At 42.3% G+C, this 12,180-nt stretch overlaps 1 protein-coding gene across 1 annotated transcript in view; it reads left to right on the top strand.

The window, feature by feature from the left end:
* LOC144762658 (uncharacterized) overlaps nt 1-12,180 on the top strand; it is a 1,356,333-nt gene that overhangs the window by 600,380 nt on the left and 743,773 nt on the right. Inside the window, exon 19 of the mRNA XM_078647891.1 lies at nt 4,758-4,808. Coding sequence (XP_078504017.1) covers nt 4,758-4,808 — 51 coding nt within the window. The remainder of the gene's footprint in view (nt 1-4,757; nt 4,809-12,180) is intronic.

Genomic DNA, 12,180 nt, shown 5'->3' on the forward strand with positions numbered 1-12,180 from the left:
GAGGTATAGAATTGATGTTCTAACGACTTAATGTGTGCAAGGGTAACTTTTCGTTTTTGAAGGAATTTTTTCTTCTTTTTAGATACAAAATCGATAATGAAACCGCGGGCTGTGGCCTTGAAGGAATCCCAAAGAACATGAGGAGGGGTATCAGGTTGAGAGTTAAGTTGGAAAAATTCAGAGGTGAAAGAGCAAAAAGAGGAGGAAAAAAGAGGATCAGTAAGAAGAGAAGAATTAAAGCGCCATCGAGAAGATTTAGGAGTAGGGGGAAGTAGGTCAAATACAGTGATAATAGGAGCGTGATCAGAGATAACGATAGGTTCAATAGAAGAGGAGAGAAGGTGTTGAGACAAGGATGAGGACAGAAAGATGTAGTCCAAACGAGAGAAGGAAGCATGAGGGGGGGAGAAAAAGGAAAAGTCTATAATGTCTGGGTGAGTGAGTCTCCATGAGTCTACAAGATGTACTTGGGTGATGGTGTCAAGGAACTGCTTATGGGGTTTGTGAGGAGAAAAAACGAACAGAGGATCTACGATCCAAAAACGGATCTACAATTTGATTACAGTCTCCACCTAACAGGAAAGAATCATCTTTATATTGAACACATTTTGCTGTAATTGAGGGCCAAAAAGAGGAATCAAAGCATGTAGGGCCATAAACATTGAACACAGTAAGGGGGATATCATTAATGAGTAACTTAGCCAAAATCCAACGACCCTCATCATCCTTTTCCTCAAGTAGTACTTTACACTGAAGGCGTTTATGAATCAGAATAGCAACCCCGTTCTTTTTATTAGAAGCCGGAGAAAACAAAACCGTTCCAACCCACAATCTCTTTAGCTTTGAGGATTCAACTTCGGAAAGATGGGTTTCTTGAATAAGAACAATATCAGGATCGTAAGTGGATAGGTGGGAGAGTACTCTTTGCCGTTTAATAGGGTGATTAAAACCTTTTACATTCCATGAAACAACTTTGAAGATAAAGAGTAAAAAAACTGTTCAAACTTGAAGAGTGCAAAAACATACTGTACGATTAATAATTCAAACATTAAAGCGGTAAAAACTATGAAATTCATTAAAAAGGTAGAAGGAAGGATAGGAAGAAGAAGAAAATGAGAAGGGGGAAGAGAAAGAGGTAGGGAAAAGGAAAAAGGGTCAGCAAAAGAAGGAGAAGAAAGAAAAGAGAGAAAGCATAGAAGACAGTACAAATCCAAAAGGATGACTGTATTGAACATACCTGAAGGGGGAAATACACAACAGGGGGAGGTGGGGAAGTGGTGATGCGTTACAAGACGGGTGGGCCAGGACCAGGAACAGAACCACACCGAGACCTCACAATAAGAACAGAGGATGGAACAAGATGGTGAAGGGAGCAATCGACACATATCTGCATGGGAGAAAGGAGAAATTGTTAACTTACAAAAACATGTAACAAAAAGTATACATCTAGAATTTAGAAAGGAAAAGGATGAAGAACATACGCAGGTATAGGGAAAGAAGATAGAGACGATGAGAAGATGGAGGCGAAGAACAGGAGTATAGAAGAGGACATGAAACACTAATATAAAACAATATATGAAGACAAGAAGAACAGTTCAGCCACTGTTTGAGGTAGAAGAAGAGGCGTCCATCCCTTCTTCACTTTGCAACAAGAGGAAATTCCGCAGTTCACCAGGTTCTTGAAATGACCAAGTCTTATTCCGGTAGGTGACTCTGAAGGTACAAGGATGAAACAGGCCATATCTTGCACCTAGGGATCTCAAAGAAGGACGCATGGCTAGAAACTCCTTACGTCTGGAAGCAGTGGCATTAGAGACATCCTGAGAGAAATAAATCCGTTGACCTTGCCAAGTCAATTGTTTCTTGTTCCTTGCTGCTGAAAGAATCGCTAGAAGATCTGTGAACTTCAAAAAGAGGATAATGACTCCACGAGGTTTGGAGGCTGAATCTGTTCTGGCGCCAAGTCTATGGGCTCTCTGTATACTAATGGCTGTAGAGGGGGGTAAATCCAAAAGCTTCGGTAGGAAAGTGGTAAAGAAAGTCACTGGATTGTCCCCCTCAATATTTTCCGGCAAATTATAAATACGTAGGTTGTTCCTTCTGTTACGATTCTCCAAATCCTCCGTATGCTTTTGTAGAGAAAGGACAGTCTTTTCTAATGCAACAATACGTTTCGAGTTGGATTGCACCTCAGGAAGCTGTAGCTCAACAGAAGAAAGACGAGCATCCATGGTCTCCCATTTGTCTTTGAGAAGCTGCATATCCTTGCTTGTCTCCTCGACAAAGGGACGCATTGCCCGAAGCTCTTCTAAAATTTGATCGATAGAAGAGGAGGAAGGACTATCTTCCGGTGTAGGGGAATTTTGTTTAAGACGTTTGCCAGGAGGATTCGGTGGAGAAGGCCTACTGGAAGATGAGTGAGCCGAAGTGGCTTTCTGAGAGGCAGAATTCGACATTTTAGTGGATTGAGTCGACTGAGATGCGCCAGTTGAGGAACCCACCGAAGCACTCCCAGATGAAGTGAATACAAATTTAGGTTTACGTAGTTCCACCATAAAATGACTACTGCCACCAAAAAGTTATCTTAAGGCCTTTGACAATGTGACCAAAATGTGACCAACAGACCTCTTGGCATAAGGTGAACAAGGCGCCCCTATGAGAGAAAGTGTTCAGCACATGAGGAGAAGAAAATGCAGTAATCTCCAGAGAAAAACATCAGTAAGATGCACTAAGAGCGCCGAGGATTTGTCTGAAGAGAACACTGAATGGCTTATTGTGAAAGTGCGTCATGAGGTGGCTGAGACGTGATGAATCGCACAAAAAGCCCAAGAAGTCAGCTGAAAATTCATGAAGAGCAGCATTAATGCATTTGTGAGGAATGGCGGTGAGATACGGAGGTTGTTGAAGAGAAGGGTCTCACAAAGGAAACGCCATGCCGAGCGACTGAATGAAGACTCTCAGGATAGAGAACGCAGATAAATGTAATAAAAAAGTCACCAAAATACATTGAAAGTGCTCACCCTCCAGTTTGTATCTGCCAAGAGGCGCATATCAGTCAAGGACTTCTGAAATGCAAGTTGTAGGCAGAGGTCCGGTGGCCAGCGCGTGAGGAGTCCTCAAAATGGCGGGTCCGTGAGGAGCTGCAGGAACATCGCAGAAACGGGTGAAAAACGGCACTCCGAAAGCCGTAAAACCTCTCCGCCGGTTCCTCCAAGTTTCCGCTAAAGAAATTCGGCAAAATAGCTTATATGCAGTCCCGTTCACATCGGGAAAAAAGCAGTGAGGTACGTCGGCGTAGCGGAGCTCCGTACCTAGCCGGCCATCTTGCGCGGCATCCAAGCCACGCCCCTCCTCAGGAACGCACTCTAGTACTATGGCACTAAGGTGTGTGCTTGACGCACGACAGCTGAAATCAGTGCTGGCACTAGGGAGAGGAGAGTGTCATATCTCTGTGTATATTGCGCTCTCTTGCTCTCTCACTGTTACGCAACGCAGCACAGCCTCTTTTAGTGCTGCGCTGTGTTCACTGATTTGTTTCAGAATCTGGGGCCTTGTGTTTTGGTTGAGGGTAAGGGCTTTTCTTACGAGTGTGGACCTCGGTAATTTTAATAATAGATGGGAAAAATGACGCACACAAGCGAGATGTGAAAGGCACATTTATTTATAGGGAAAACTGACATTATAAACATACCTTCGGCAAGGGCAGTGTGAAACTCAAAGATTGCGCCTGATCACAGGATGTTCACCTGAAGTGCAAATCATTGAGGCCGCAGTTCATAATGGCAATCTTTAAGGTTTTTATGTGACAACTGTTCAAAAGCCATGTTAGCAACATAGGTAATAACAATCAAACGTGTCAACAATTGATATTTTTCTTATATATATAAATGCTAAAGTAATGAATGGGCTTCTTTACAAGCTCCTTGCTCCACATTTGCACCATTTTTAACATGGGAAAAGTGACGTGGGGGTGGTGCAAGGGGCTTGTAAATAAGCCCCGAAGTTTCTTTCCGTTGTCTCATAGAGAAAACTGCAGTCCGAAATTCGACAGTTCTTTAACTCGTGGTGCAAGCTTTCCTCCAAATGTGAGCGGGGAATTTTTCCATGCAGGCTTCCATTTGGAGTATTACTTATTATACGATACTTGCGCCAATCATGTCTGAATTAGAACGATTTACAAAAGACAACCTATGCCACTGTCATCGTAAAATACAAACAAATTTGGAGCAGTGGTTAATTTGTAGAAAAATAAGTGCTGGAGCTCTGGTCAGGAGGCAGCTTGGACCATCCCATTTCTCCAGTTAACAGAACCAACTGCTAACCATGAATGTGGGGAGAGGATGTGATTTAATGGCCAGTGCTGCAGACTGCAGTGCTCAGGAACCAGGTCACGTCTAGGCGTCTACTCAACATTCTGTGATTCTGGGCAAATCACTTATCTCTCTGTAAATGTATGTGTCCTTAACTGATGATTAAGTGCGGCTCAAAAAATTAAGTACTGAGTCAGAGCTATTTTAGGAGCTGGAACGCTGATTTTGTGACACACTGCTCCGTTGTGGTAAACAAAGGTTAGAATAATGTTTGTTTTGATTATTCCTTTTCCTGTTGTAAAGCTGTGATAAACAACATTAAAAATGTGTTATTCCTGTACTATCAAATGTTGTTCATCTACTTCATCTACAATATCAAACTAAATTGTTTAACAGAAGCATTACCTTTCTTTGTATGTCATTTAATTTCATCATGTCATATTTCAGAGGCAGTAAAACCGAAAAAAGCTAAGTCTGCGGCTCCCTTGGAGAAGAAAGGTAAATATGCAGGGGCCATATTTACTCATTGTTTGCATATTTTGTCATGCGTATCATGCTACATCAGTGGGAGCTTTCTTTAGACAATCAGGACCCAATTCACAAAGGGACTCCGCACTCCTGTCAGAGGCCCCGCTGTTGTGGCGCAGGCAGTGCGTTTGTGGCAGGAGCTCGGTACCTCAGGTACCAATTGTGGAGGTCCTGCGTCAAGTGCGTAGCCCTGTCACGAGTGTGAGGCCCCTGCCATGACTGCGGGACCCTGCAACGACTAAGAGCCCTCGCCTACTAGGGTGGAGGCCCCTTGTGAATTAGCCCCCTCAGTGTGAATCGAATAAAGAGCTGCATAGAATGAGTTAGTACCTACTTGTGCTTCATTGGATAATAATCTTCGATCTTAGACTAATTATCTATTTCTAGCAGGTACTTGGTAGTTACCATCAGCAAATCCCTAAACATTTGTTTCATTCAAAATGTTGTGTAAGCCAAAAACTGTTGCTTCTGTTTTACAAGAAGTGCATTTTAGGGTGTGTGGCCAAGGTGGGTAACCATGAGGAGGTGTCCCTTCCGAATTCTGTGGTCGGTCTCAAGCATTGTCTCAAACAAATGCATCAAAATGTCCAAACGCGAGTGAATTTGTTCCGGGAAGGCTCTGAGGTAGGGGAGATTGTAGTTTAAGGCAGAGCAGGGATGAAGAGCTCATTTTGGAACAGTATGCAGACAAATTATTTGAACGCCATTTGAGGCCTGCCAAGATGGCGGATGTGGCCTTTTAAAACCGTGTGCGACTTTAGTTATCACTGGAAGGGTGACTTGGAGCTTTGATCCTTCACAGGAAGGGAAACAGTTTGAAATGGTCAAGTAAAACCTGCATGGGGATGAGGTTTTCCCTCGTTGTGCACATGAGCAGTGACGGGTCAGAGAGTAGGAGACAGGAGACCCAAGGACCTTGTCCCGTTGAGCAAAGGCCAACAGTTCTAGCAGCATAGCATTCATAAGCCTTTCCAAAATTTCCTTTCTGGGCCTTTGATCAGAGTTGGAGCTGTATCATGGTGGTGATGGCCAGTCTTTCCTTGATATTTTGGTTGCCACTCCACCGATTGGCCTTCACTTGCGACGGTACCTCGAGTACCTTTGTTTTTAGAAAACTACTACTTTGGGAACGGTGGCTGGAGTTTGTGCCCTAGATGCATGGTAAATGAACTTAGGCACCACAAGATATAGTAACTTCTGACCTTTAAGGGCCCTAATACCAACAGAACAGTAAAAGTTGCCACAAGAAACAATAACTTTGTGCATTTAGAGTTCAAATACCAACAGAACAGTAAAAATGGGGTGCTGCTACCAACACAAACTATAATTTCACAAAGGCAAAAGAGACTGAACCAACCACCATCAAAGAAATGCTTAATGCACAAAACAGTGATCCTTATCAAGATAGTGGGGACCTTAAAATAAGCCAAAAATTACAATTAGCAAAGATCTTAGACCTCCAAACCCCGGTTGACCAAAAAAATCCTCCTCTTTAAGTTCAGAAAAGATCCTCTTTCAGCTGGACTTTAATAAGTTCTTCTCAGCAGTAGAAAACTTGCTGCAAAAAATAGAACTCTGCCTTGACCAGGAATGGGATGAACAAACACAGAGATTAACCAAACTGGAATAACAACATCACGCCACTCCACAGATGGGCCTTCGCTTGTGGCAATACCTCGAGTACCTTTATTTTTTACACAACTACCACTTTGGGCACAGTGGCTGGAGTTTGTGCCCTAAATGTGGGAGGAATTACCTTAGGCACCACACGAGATAGTAACTTCTGATCTTTAAGGTCCCCAAAACCAAAAGAAAATGTTGCCACAAGAAAGAAACATTTTGTGCATTTAAGGTCCAAACACCAACAGAACAGTAAAAATGAGGTGCTGCTACTAATACAAACTATATTCTCCACAAAGGCGAAAGAGACTGAAACAACCACATTAAAGAAATGCTTAATGCGCAAAAGACTGATCCTTGTCAAGCTAGTGCTGGCCTTAAAATAACCCAACATGTATAATTAGTAAAGACCTTGGAACTCCAAGCCCCAGTTGACCAAAAAGGGCAACCTAATCCTCTCCAAATTCAGAAAAGATATGAACTCTTTCAGCAGGACTTTACCAAGTTACTCTCAGAATTAGAACACTTGGTGCAAAAACATAACTCTGTCTTGACCCAGTGACATCTTAAGGATTTTGGGGGCCCTGGGCCAAACGTGGTTTGGGGGCCGCTGTTTGGGACAATTTTGAATTCATGATCCAATTTCAGCTCTTTCATGCCCTCTTTGGCCAAGTCACTGAAAGTGCACAGGCACACTCGTCCAAATTCTAAATGTGTTTACACCTAATATTCAGTGATAGTGATGTGTGTTTTCAATATTATAACACAGCAGCAACTCTCTAACATTACCAGAAATAATCACTGTGGCATCCTGCCATTTCTCATATGTGAGGTCCTGTTTTGATCTAAAAGACACTTTTATATGAACGCTGCATGAAACTTAAACACATAATTTTTTTCACTGACTCACTCGCAGCCCAGCAGCGTTGATGGATGCACGTGCCCAGGAGGTTTTTGAAGAATAATACAGTTTTTAACAATACTGCCCACAACAGAAGTCCAAAAGGAAGAAGAAAAAGATGGACTGCATACTACCATAGCATTCCCAGCCATTAACAGCCACCATGGAACCATTGAAGGTCCAACAGTAACAGGCTACTGGACAGCCAACCTATAAGCGCTCCCGCACCGTTAATGTCCTGATGAAGACCCCAGCATGAGGCTTCCATCAACCCTTAATACAGGGGTCGAAACGTAGACCGACTGGAATATACCTACTTTCTTAGCCTAGGATGCCACTCATGGAATAATACGGACCCTATGCTAAAGAATTGCTTGGAACTAATGAACTTAATTAGTCTGTAAAGGCTGTACTGAATAATACTTTGATTGTAGTGATAGAGCGCGCGAGGCCACCCGACCAATAGTTTCGCCGTTTCCGGCTTCCGGGCCCATATACTTTCAAATCACCATACACATTGACCAGGTGACTTCACGAGCTCTACCAATTTGTGTGTGTTCCCTACTATTTGTTTTTCAGCGTACCCGACTTACCATCCACTAACACGGGTACCTAATGACCACAATGAATCAGGGAGCTAGCTGAAAAAGAAAGGCAGCAAAATACAAACCCAACCAATAACATTCAAATACTGTTTAAATGACCACGGACAACTGGAAGTTTTAAAATGTTTATCTAAAGTTCGTTTTCTTCATGCATCAAGTATACAAGAATGAGACAATCAATGACCAAGATAATGTAAATTATGTAGCTATATAAAAATAATGATAGGGTAATCATTGAAATACTGATATAAAATGCAAGAGAAAAATACTATGCAATTCAGTAATATCTAAGCATGGGCAGACTATGTATGGGTAACTATAGGAGGGCCTATAATGAGTAACACGCTTCACTTAAAGTAAAGGGGCCTTTGAACAGTCTAGGTAATGAAGTTCTAGACCATATCAGGAAATTACAAACTGCAATGCAAAATATAATCTCTAACAAGTGAGAAGACATAGGAACAAACTTATGAAAATATGTAATTGACTTTCAATAGTTGCGGAAAGGCATGGAAAATATAACATATGCAATGATGAACTTTATTAAAGCAAAAGTTAGAAATTCAGAAGGTGCAAGATTTTAAGAGTTTCAGAGCAATATTTACCTAGAATGGTGTGGAAACCAAACCCTGGCCACGGGTTAGTTAAGGACAGGAAACCCTCAAGGAAGGATACCCTTCAAAGGACAGCAGGTGCAGAATGGACACCCCGGATAGGACAGGATACCCTCGGATTAGGAATCAGGACAAGACCTCAGGACAGGACAGCAAACCCTCAGGATAGGACCGCTCAGGACAGGACCGGAACCCACAGTTTGGAAGCAACGCCTGCGCTCCACCCGCTCTGCAGTTATCGATCAAGACCCCGATTGGGTCAGCGAACTCCCAGCAAAGTGCTTCGCCAGCACTTTAAGGTTCAGTAGAACCTTAGTCTATGGTCAAATTCGGACAGAGTGCTCCGCAGCGCTCTGTATCTTCAGTCACCTATTGAGTACGATGGGTCAGTGACAGGTCAGCTAAACCAGACAAGTCGGACGGCTCCCTAGGTGAACCCAGGGTAGATATACAGTTTGGGGACAGTGTACCACCCCCCAATATTGCAAAGTGTCAGAATCCCTCAATTTCGATTGGTCCTAAGGTAGGATTTGGGTAACACACCAATCACAATACAAGATTTTAAGCCTTCATTAGCATACTTGGGTACCGCCTAGCAGGTTTGGGGTTCCCAGGAGAAACTGTGCAGAAACACAATGACAATTTAACATTGTATCATATGAGGAGCAACATTCGCCGTTCTCGCAGGGCAGAGGTGACTTTCTCAGGAGCATCTCGCCCATCACTGCCAACTGGCTATGTTCCATCAGCCAAGGTTGTCAGGTCCCCGAAAAGTCGCATCTGCGCAGAAGGGACCTCCAAGATGGCTTTCAGTACAGACAGACCCCCATTCCCCGCGGTACATGAAAAGTAAGCGAAAACAAATTAATACATAATAATGTCATCATGAAAACACATCACAAGGTTTGTACTTTCTACTTATCATCATAAAATATTCTTATGCGGTTTAAATGTTAGCTACATTGATACGGGTACAAGAGCAGTGGCACGAGCAGTACCACATGATAAGCACAGCTATGAATTACGCATGCGCATAAATTTCCCTCCACTTCTGCAGACGCGTCAGGACACGTGAGAGTGGCTGACGCATGCGCAGTAACTAAAATACAAGCGGCGGCCATGTTAAAGTACACGGGGTAAGTGTATTAGAAATACACGTAGGCAAGCTTCATAAATTTTGCCTAAACAAAAATAAACGTTAGTAGAACATACTTATGTTACCTTATTACACATAAACGAGGTTCTTGACTTCGGCAAGCCGCAAAATATGCGAAGCTTTGCTTCATCAATCCCCTCTTTGATGATATTTACTATCATCACAAAAATGGAACCAGATGCCAACTTTCTTTCACACTTTATATAGCTCTATCTCTTCCAGCAATCGTTCTAACTTTTCTCTCTCAGTTTTAGTAGGGTGAGAAGTCTTCACCTTTTTGTATATCTGATCATTCACTTCCTCCAACTCAATCTCATCCACACTCCGTTTCAACCCTCTTGCATTTACCTCGTGCTTCTTGGTGCGCTTGCGGCATTTACAACAGATAAAAATGAGAAATATAATAAGACCTATAATACCAATTGGCATCAGTATCTTGAACAACAAGCTTTTACCTACACTAGCAAGCCAATGACCTACATTTGAGAGACCATCTACCAGTCTCTTCCAGGCACTATCAACCTCGAGTGGTTTGAGTTCCTTTGTCAAATTAGTAATGTTTTTCACATATCTTTTGATCTGTACACTTTTATCCGGAATATAAGTGCAACAATGTTGCGCCTTCAACATCCGGCAGACTCTGCCCTCTTTCGCTAATAAGGTGTCAAGAGCAAGTCGATTCTGTAAAACCATTGATCTGATCGCAACCATTTCGGTATTGACCAGCAGAAATCCATGAGCTGTTTCAGTAGACAGCACATCTACTATAGTAGACAATTTGCAAATTCTGTGAGTGTTCAGAACCACTCCCACTCCAGGTATCAGTGCACTGAAAATACTACCCATAATTTCACCTATACTTTCTCTTTTACTACGCACCAAGCCATTAGTATCTTCATTGCTTCCAGCTTTTCCATTCACATGGTATATTTTCGGGAAAACAATGCCAAAATAGCAGCTTCCATACCAGTGATCCGGCAATTTGAAATAAGCCTTGTCCCCACAAATATAATAAATTCCAGGAAACACAGGCTCTGACCCATTTTTGAAACCCCAACCTCCAATTACCTTGTAATTATGTTCGCATTCACTGGAACCAATGAAAACATTATTATAATAGCTAGTCTTCTCGCGGTGAAGACATAGCTTGCCTTTCTTTTCAAAATCCAGCAACAGAGCAGGTCCCGCCCCACCATTTGAGGTGCCTTCCATGTTCTCTGCCCACTTTGGCTTTTTCTGACTTTCGTCATTAGCCTTCTTTTGTATTTTAATTCTTCTTTTCTCTGCCATGTTCAGGAACATCTTTTCCTGTTCACGCAAAGAACAAGTCAAGTTATCTCTGTGTGCATCTGCTATGTCAATGTTACCTATGGTCAAGAAGTAGTCTCCCATATATCTTATGGTGTCGCTTTTGGTATGTACAGGATTCAAGTTCCCACGTATAGGAAGTTCAGAAAAGATTACGTCATTATTAGAGTAATAGTACTGTAACGGTCCTCTTTTGTAAAATAAACTAGCTAAAATGCTACAGGAAATTCCATATGTTAATGGCAAGTGATGGTATGTCACGCCTTCAGCCACAGAAGTAGGTAGCTTCATGCAGACATAGCAATCTTCAATTTCCATAGTCTCTACATAGTGTATTAACAAGTTTGCAAAAACATTTAAGTGTGTCCTGTTCTTAATTCCATGATAATGTAGTCCTCCCTCATCTGATGCTTCTAAGTCTCGTTTTGTTTGTCTCAGTGCTCTCTCATGTCTTGCTACACTCTGTGTTGTCAACTCCTCACTGTCGGTATTTACAATTTCAGTAGGGACAATGTTAGTATCTTTACTTGCAGTGAAGGGTATAAAGATTGTTAGTCCTATCCAAATTACTATCAGTACTACTATACTACATATACACACCTTGCAGCACGTCTTGAAACGACTGCAACTAGGTCTACCATTCACAGTTGAATCAGACATTTCGGCTCAGAAGAAGTTTCTTGACCCCTCTTTGTGTCTTTACACAGCTAGCTTACTTTGTGCAAATTCACGGTGGTTCGTCTTCTTCTTCAGCAGAGTACTCAGGGACGGGCTCTCCGTCGCTTACGTCAGTTATATCAAGATCTTCAAGTTCTTCCAAAACGAGTGTCCATTCAGGAGACTTGTATTTCTTGTTTTGTCTTTTTAATCGTTCACTCCTTCTTTTGGAAGAGTTTTCTTCTTGCTCTGCTATCCGTGCACTTCTCCTTGCTTCTGCACGTTTCTCTTCCACCGTCTTTATCCTTAGCCTTAGTCTCTTTATGAACCTAGGCTCAAGGTTGTTTCTTTTCTTTAGTCTCTTAGTTGGTACTTGGACTTCACTTTCTTCTCTTATCCTCTTATTCTCTTTAGCTTGTGGCAATTCTGCTTCACTTTCTTCTTCTTCTTCCCTTATCTTGCTAGTTCCAGGGCTATCATC

This window comes from Lissotriton helveticus, chromosome 6 (genome assembly GCF_964261635.1).
Source record: "Lissotriton helveticus chromosome 6, aLisHel1.1, whole genome shotgun sequence".
Taxonomy (NCBI): Eukaryota; Metazoa; Chordata; class Amphibia; order Caudata; family Salamandridae; genus Lissotriton; species Lissotriton helveticus.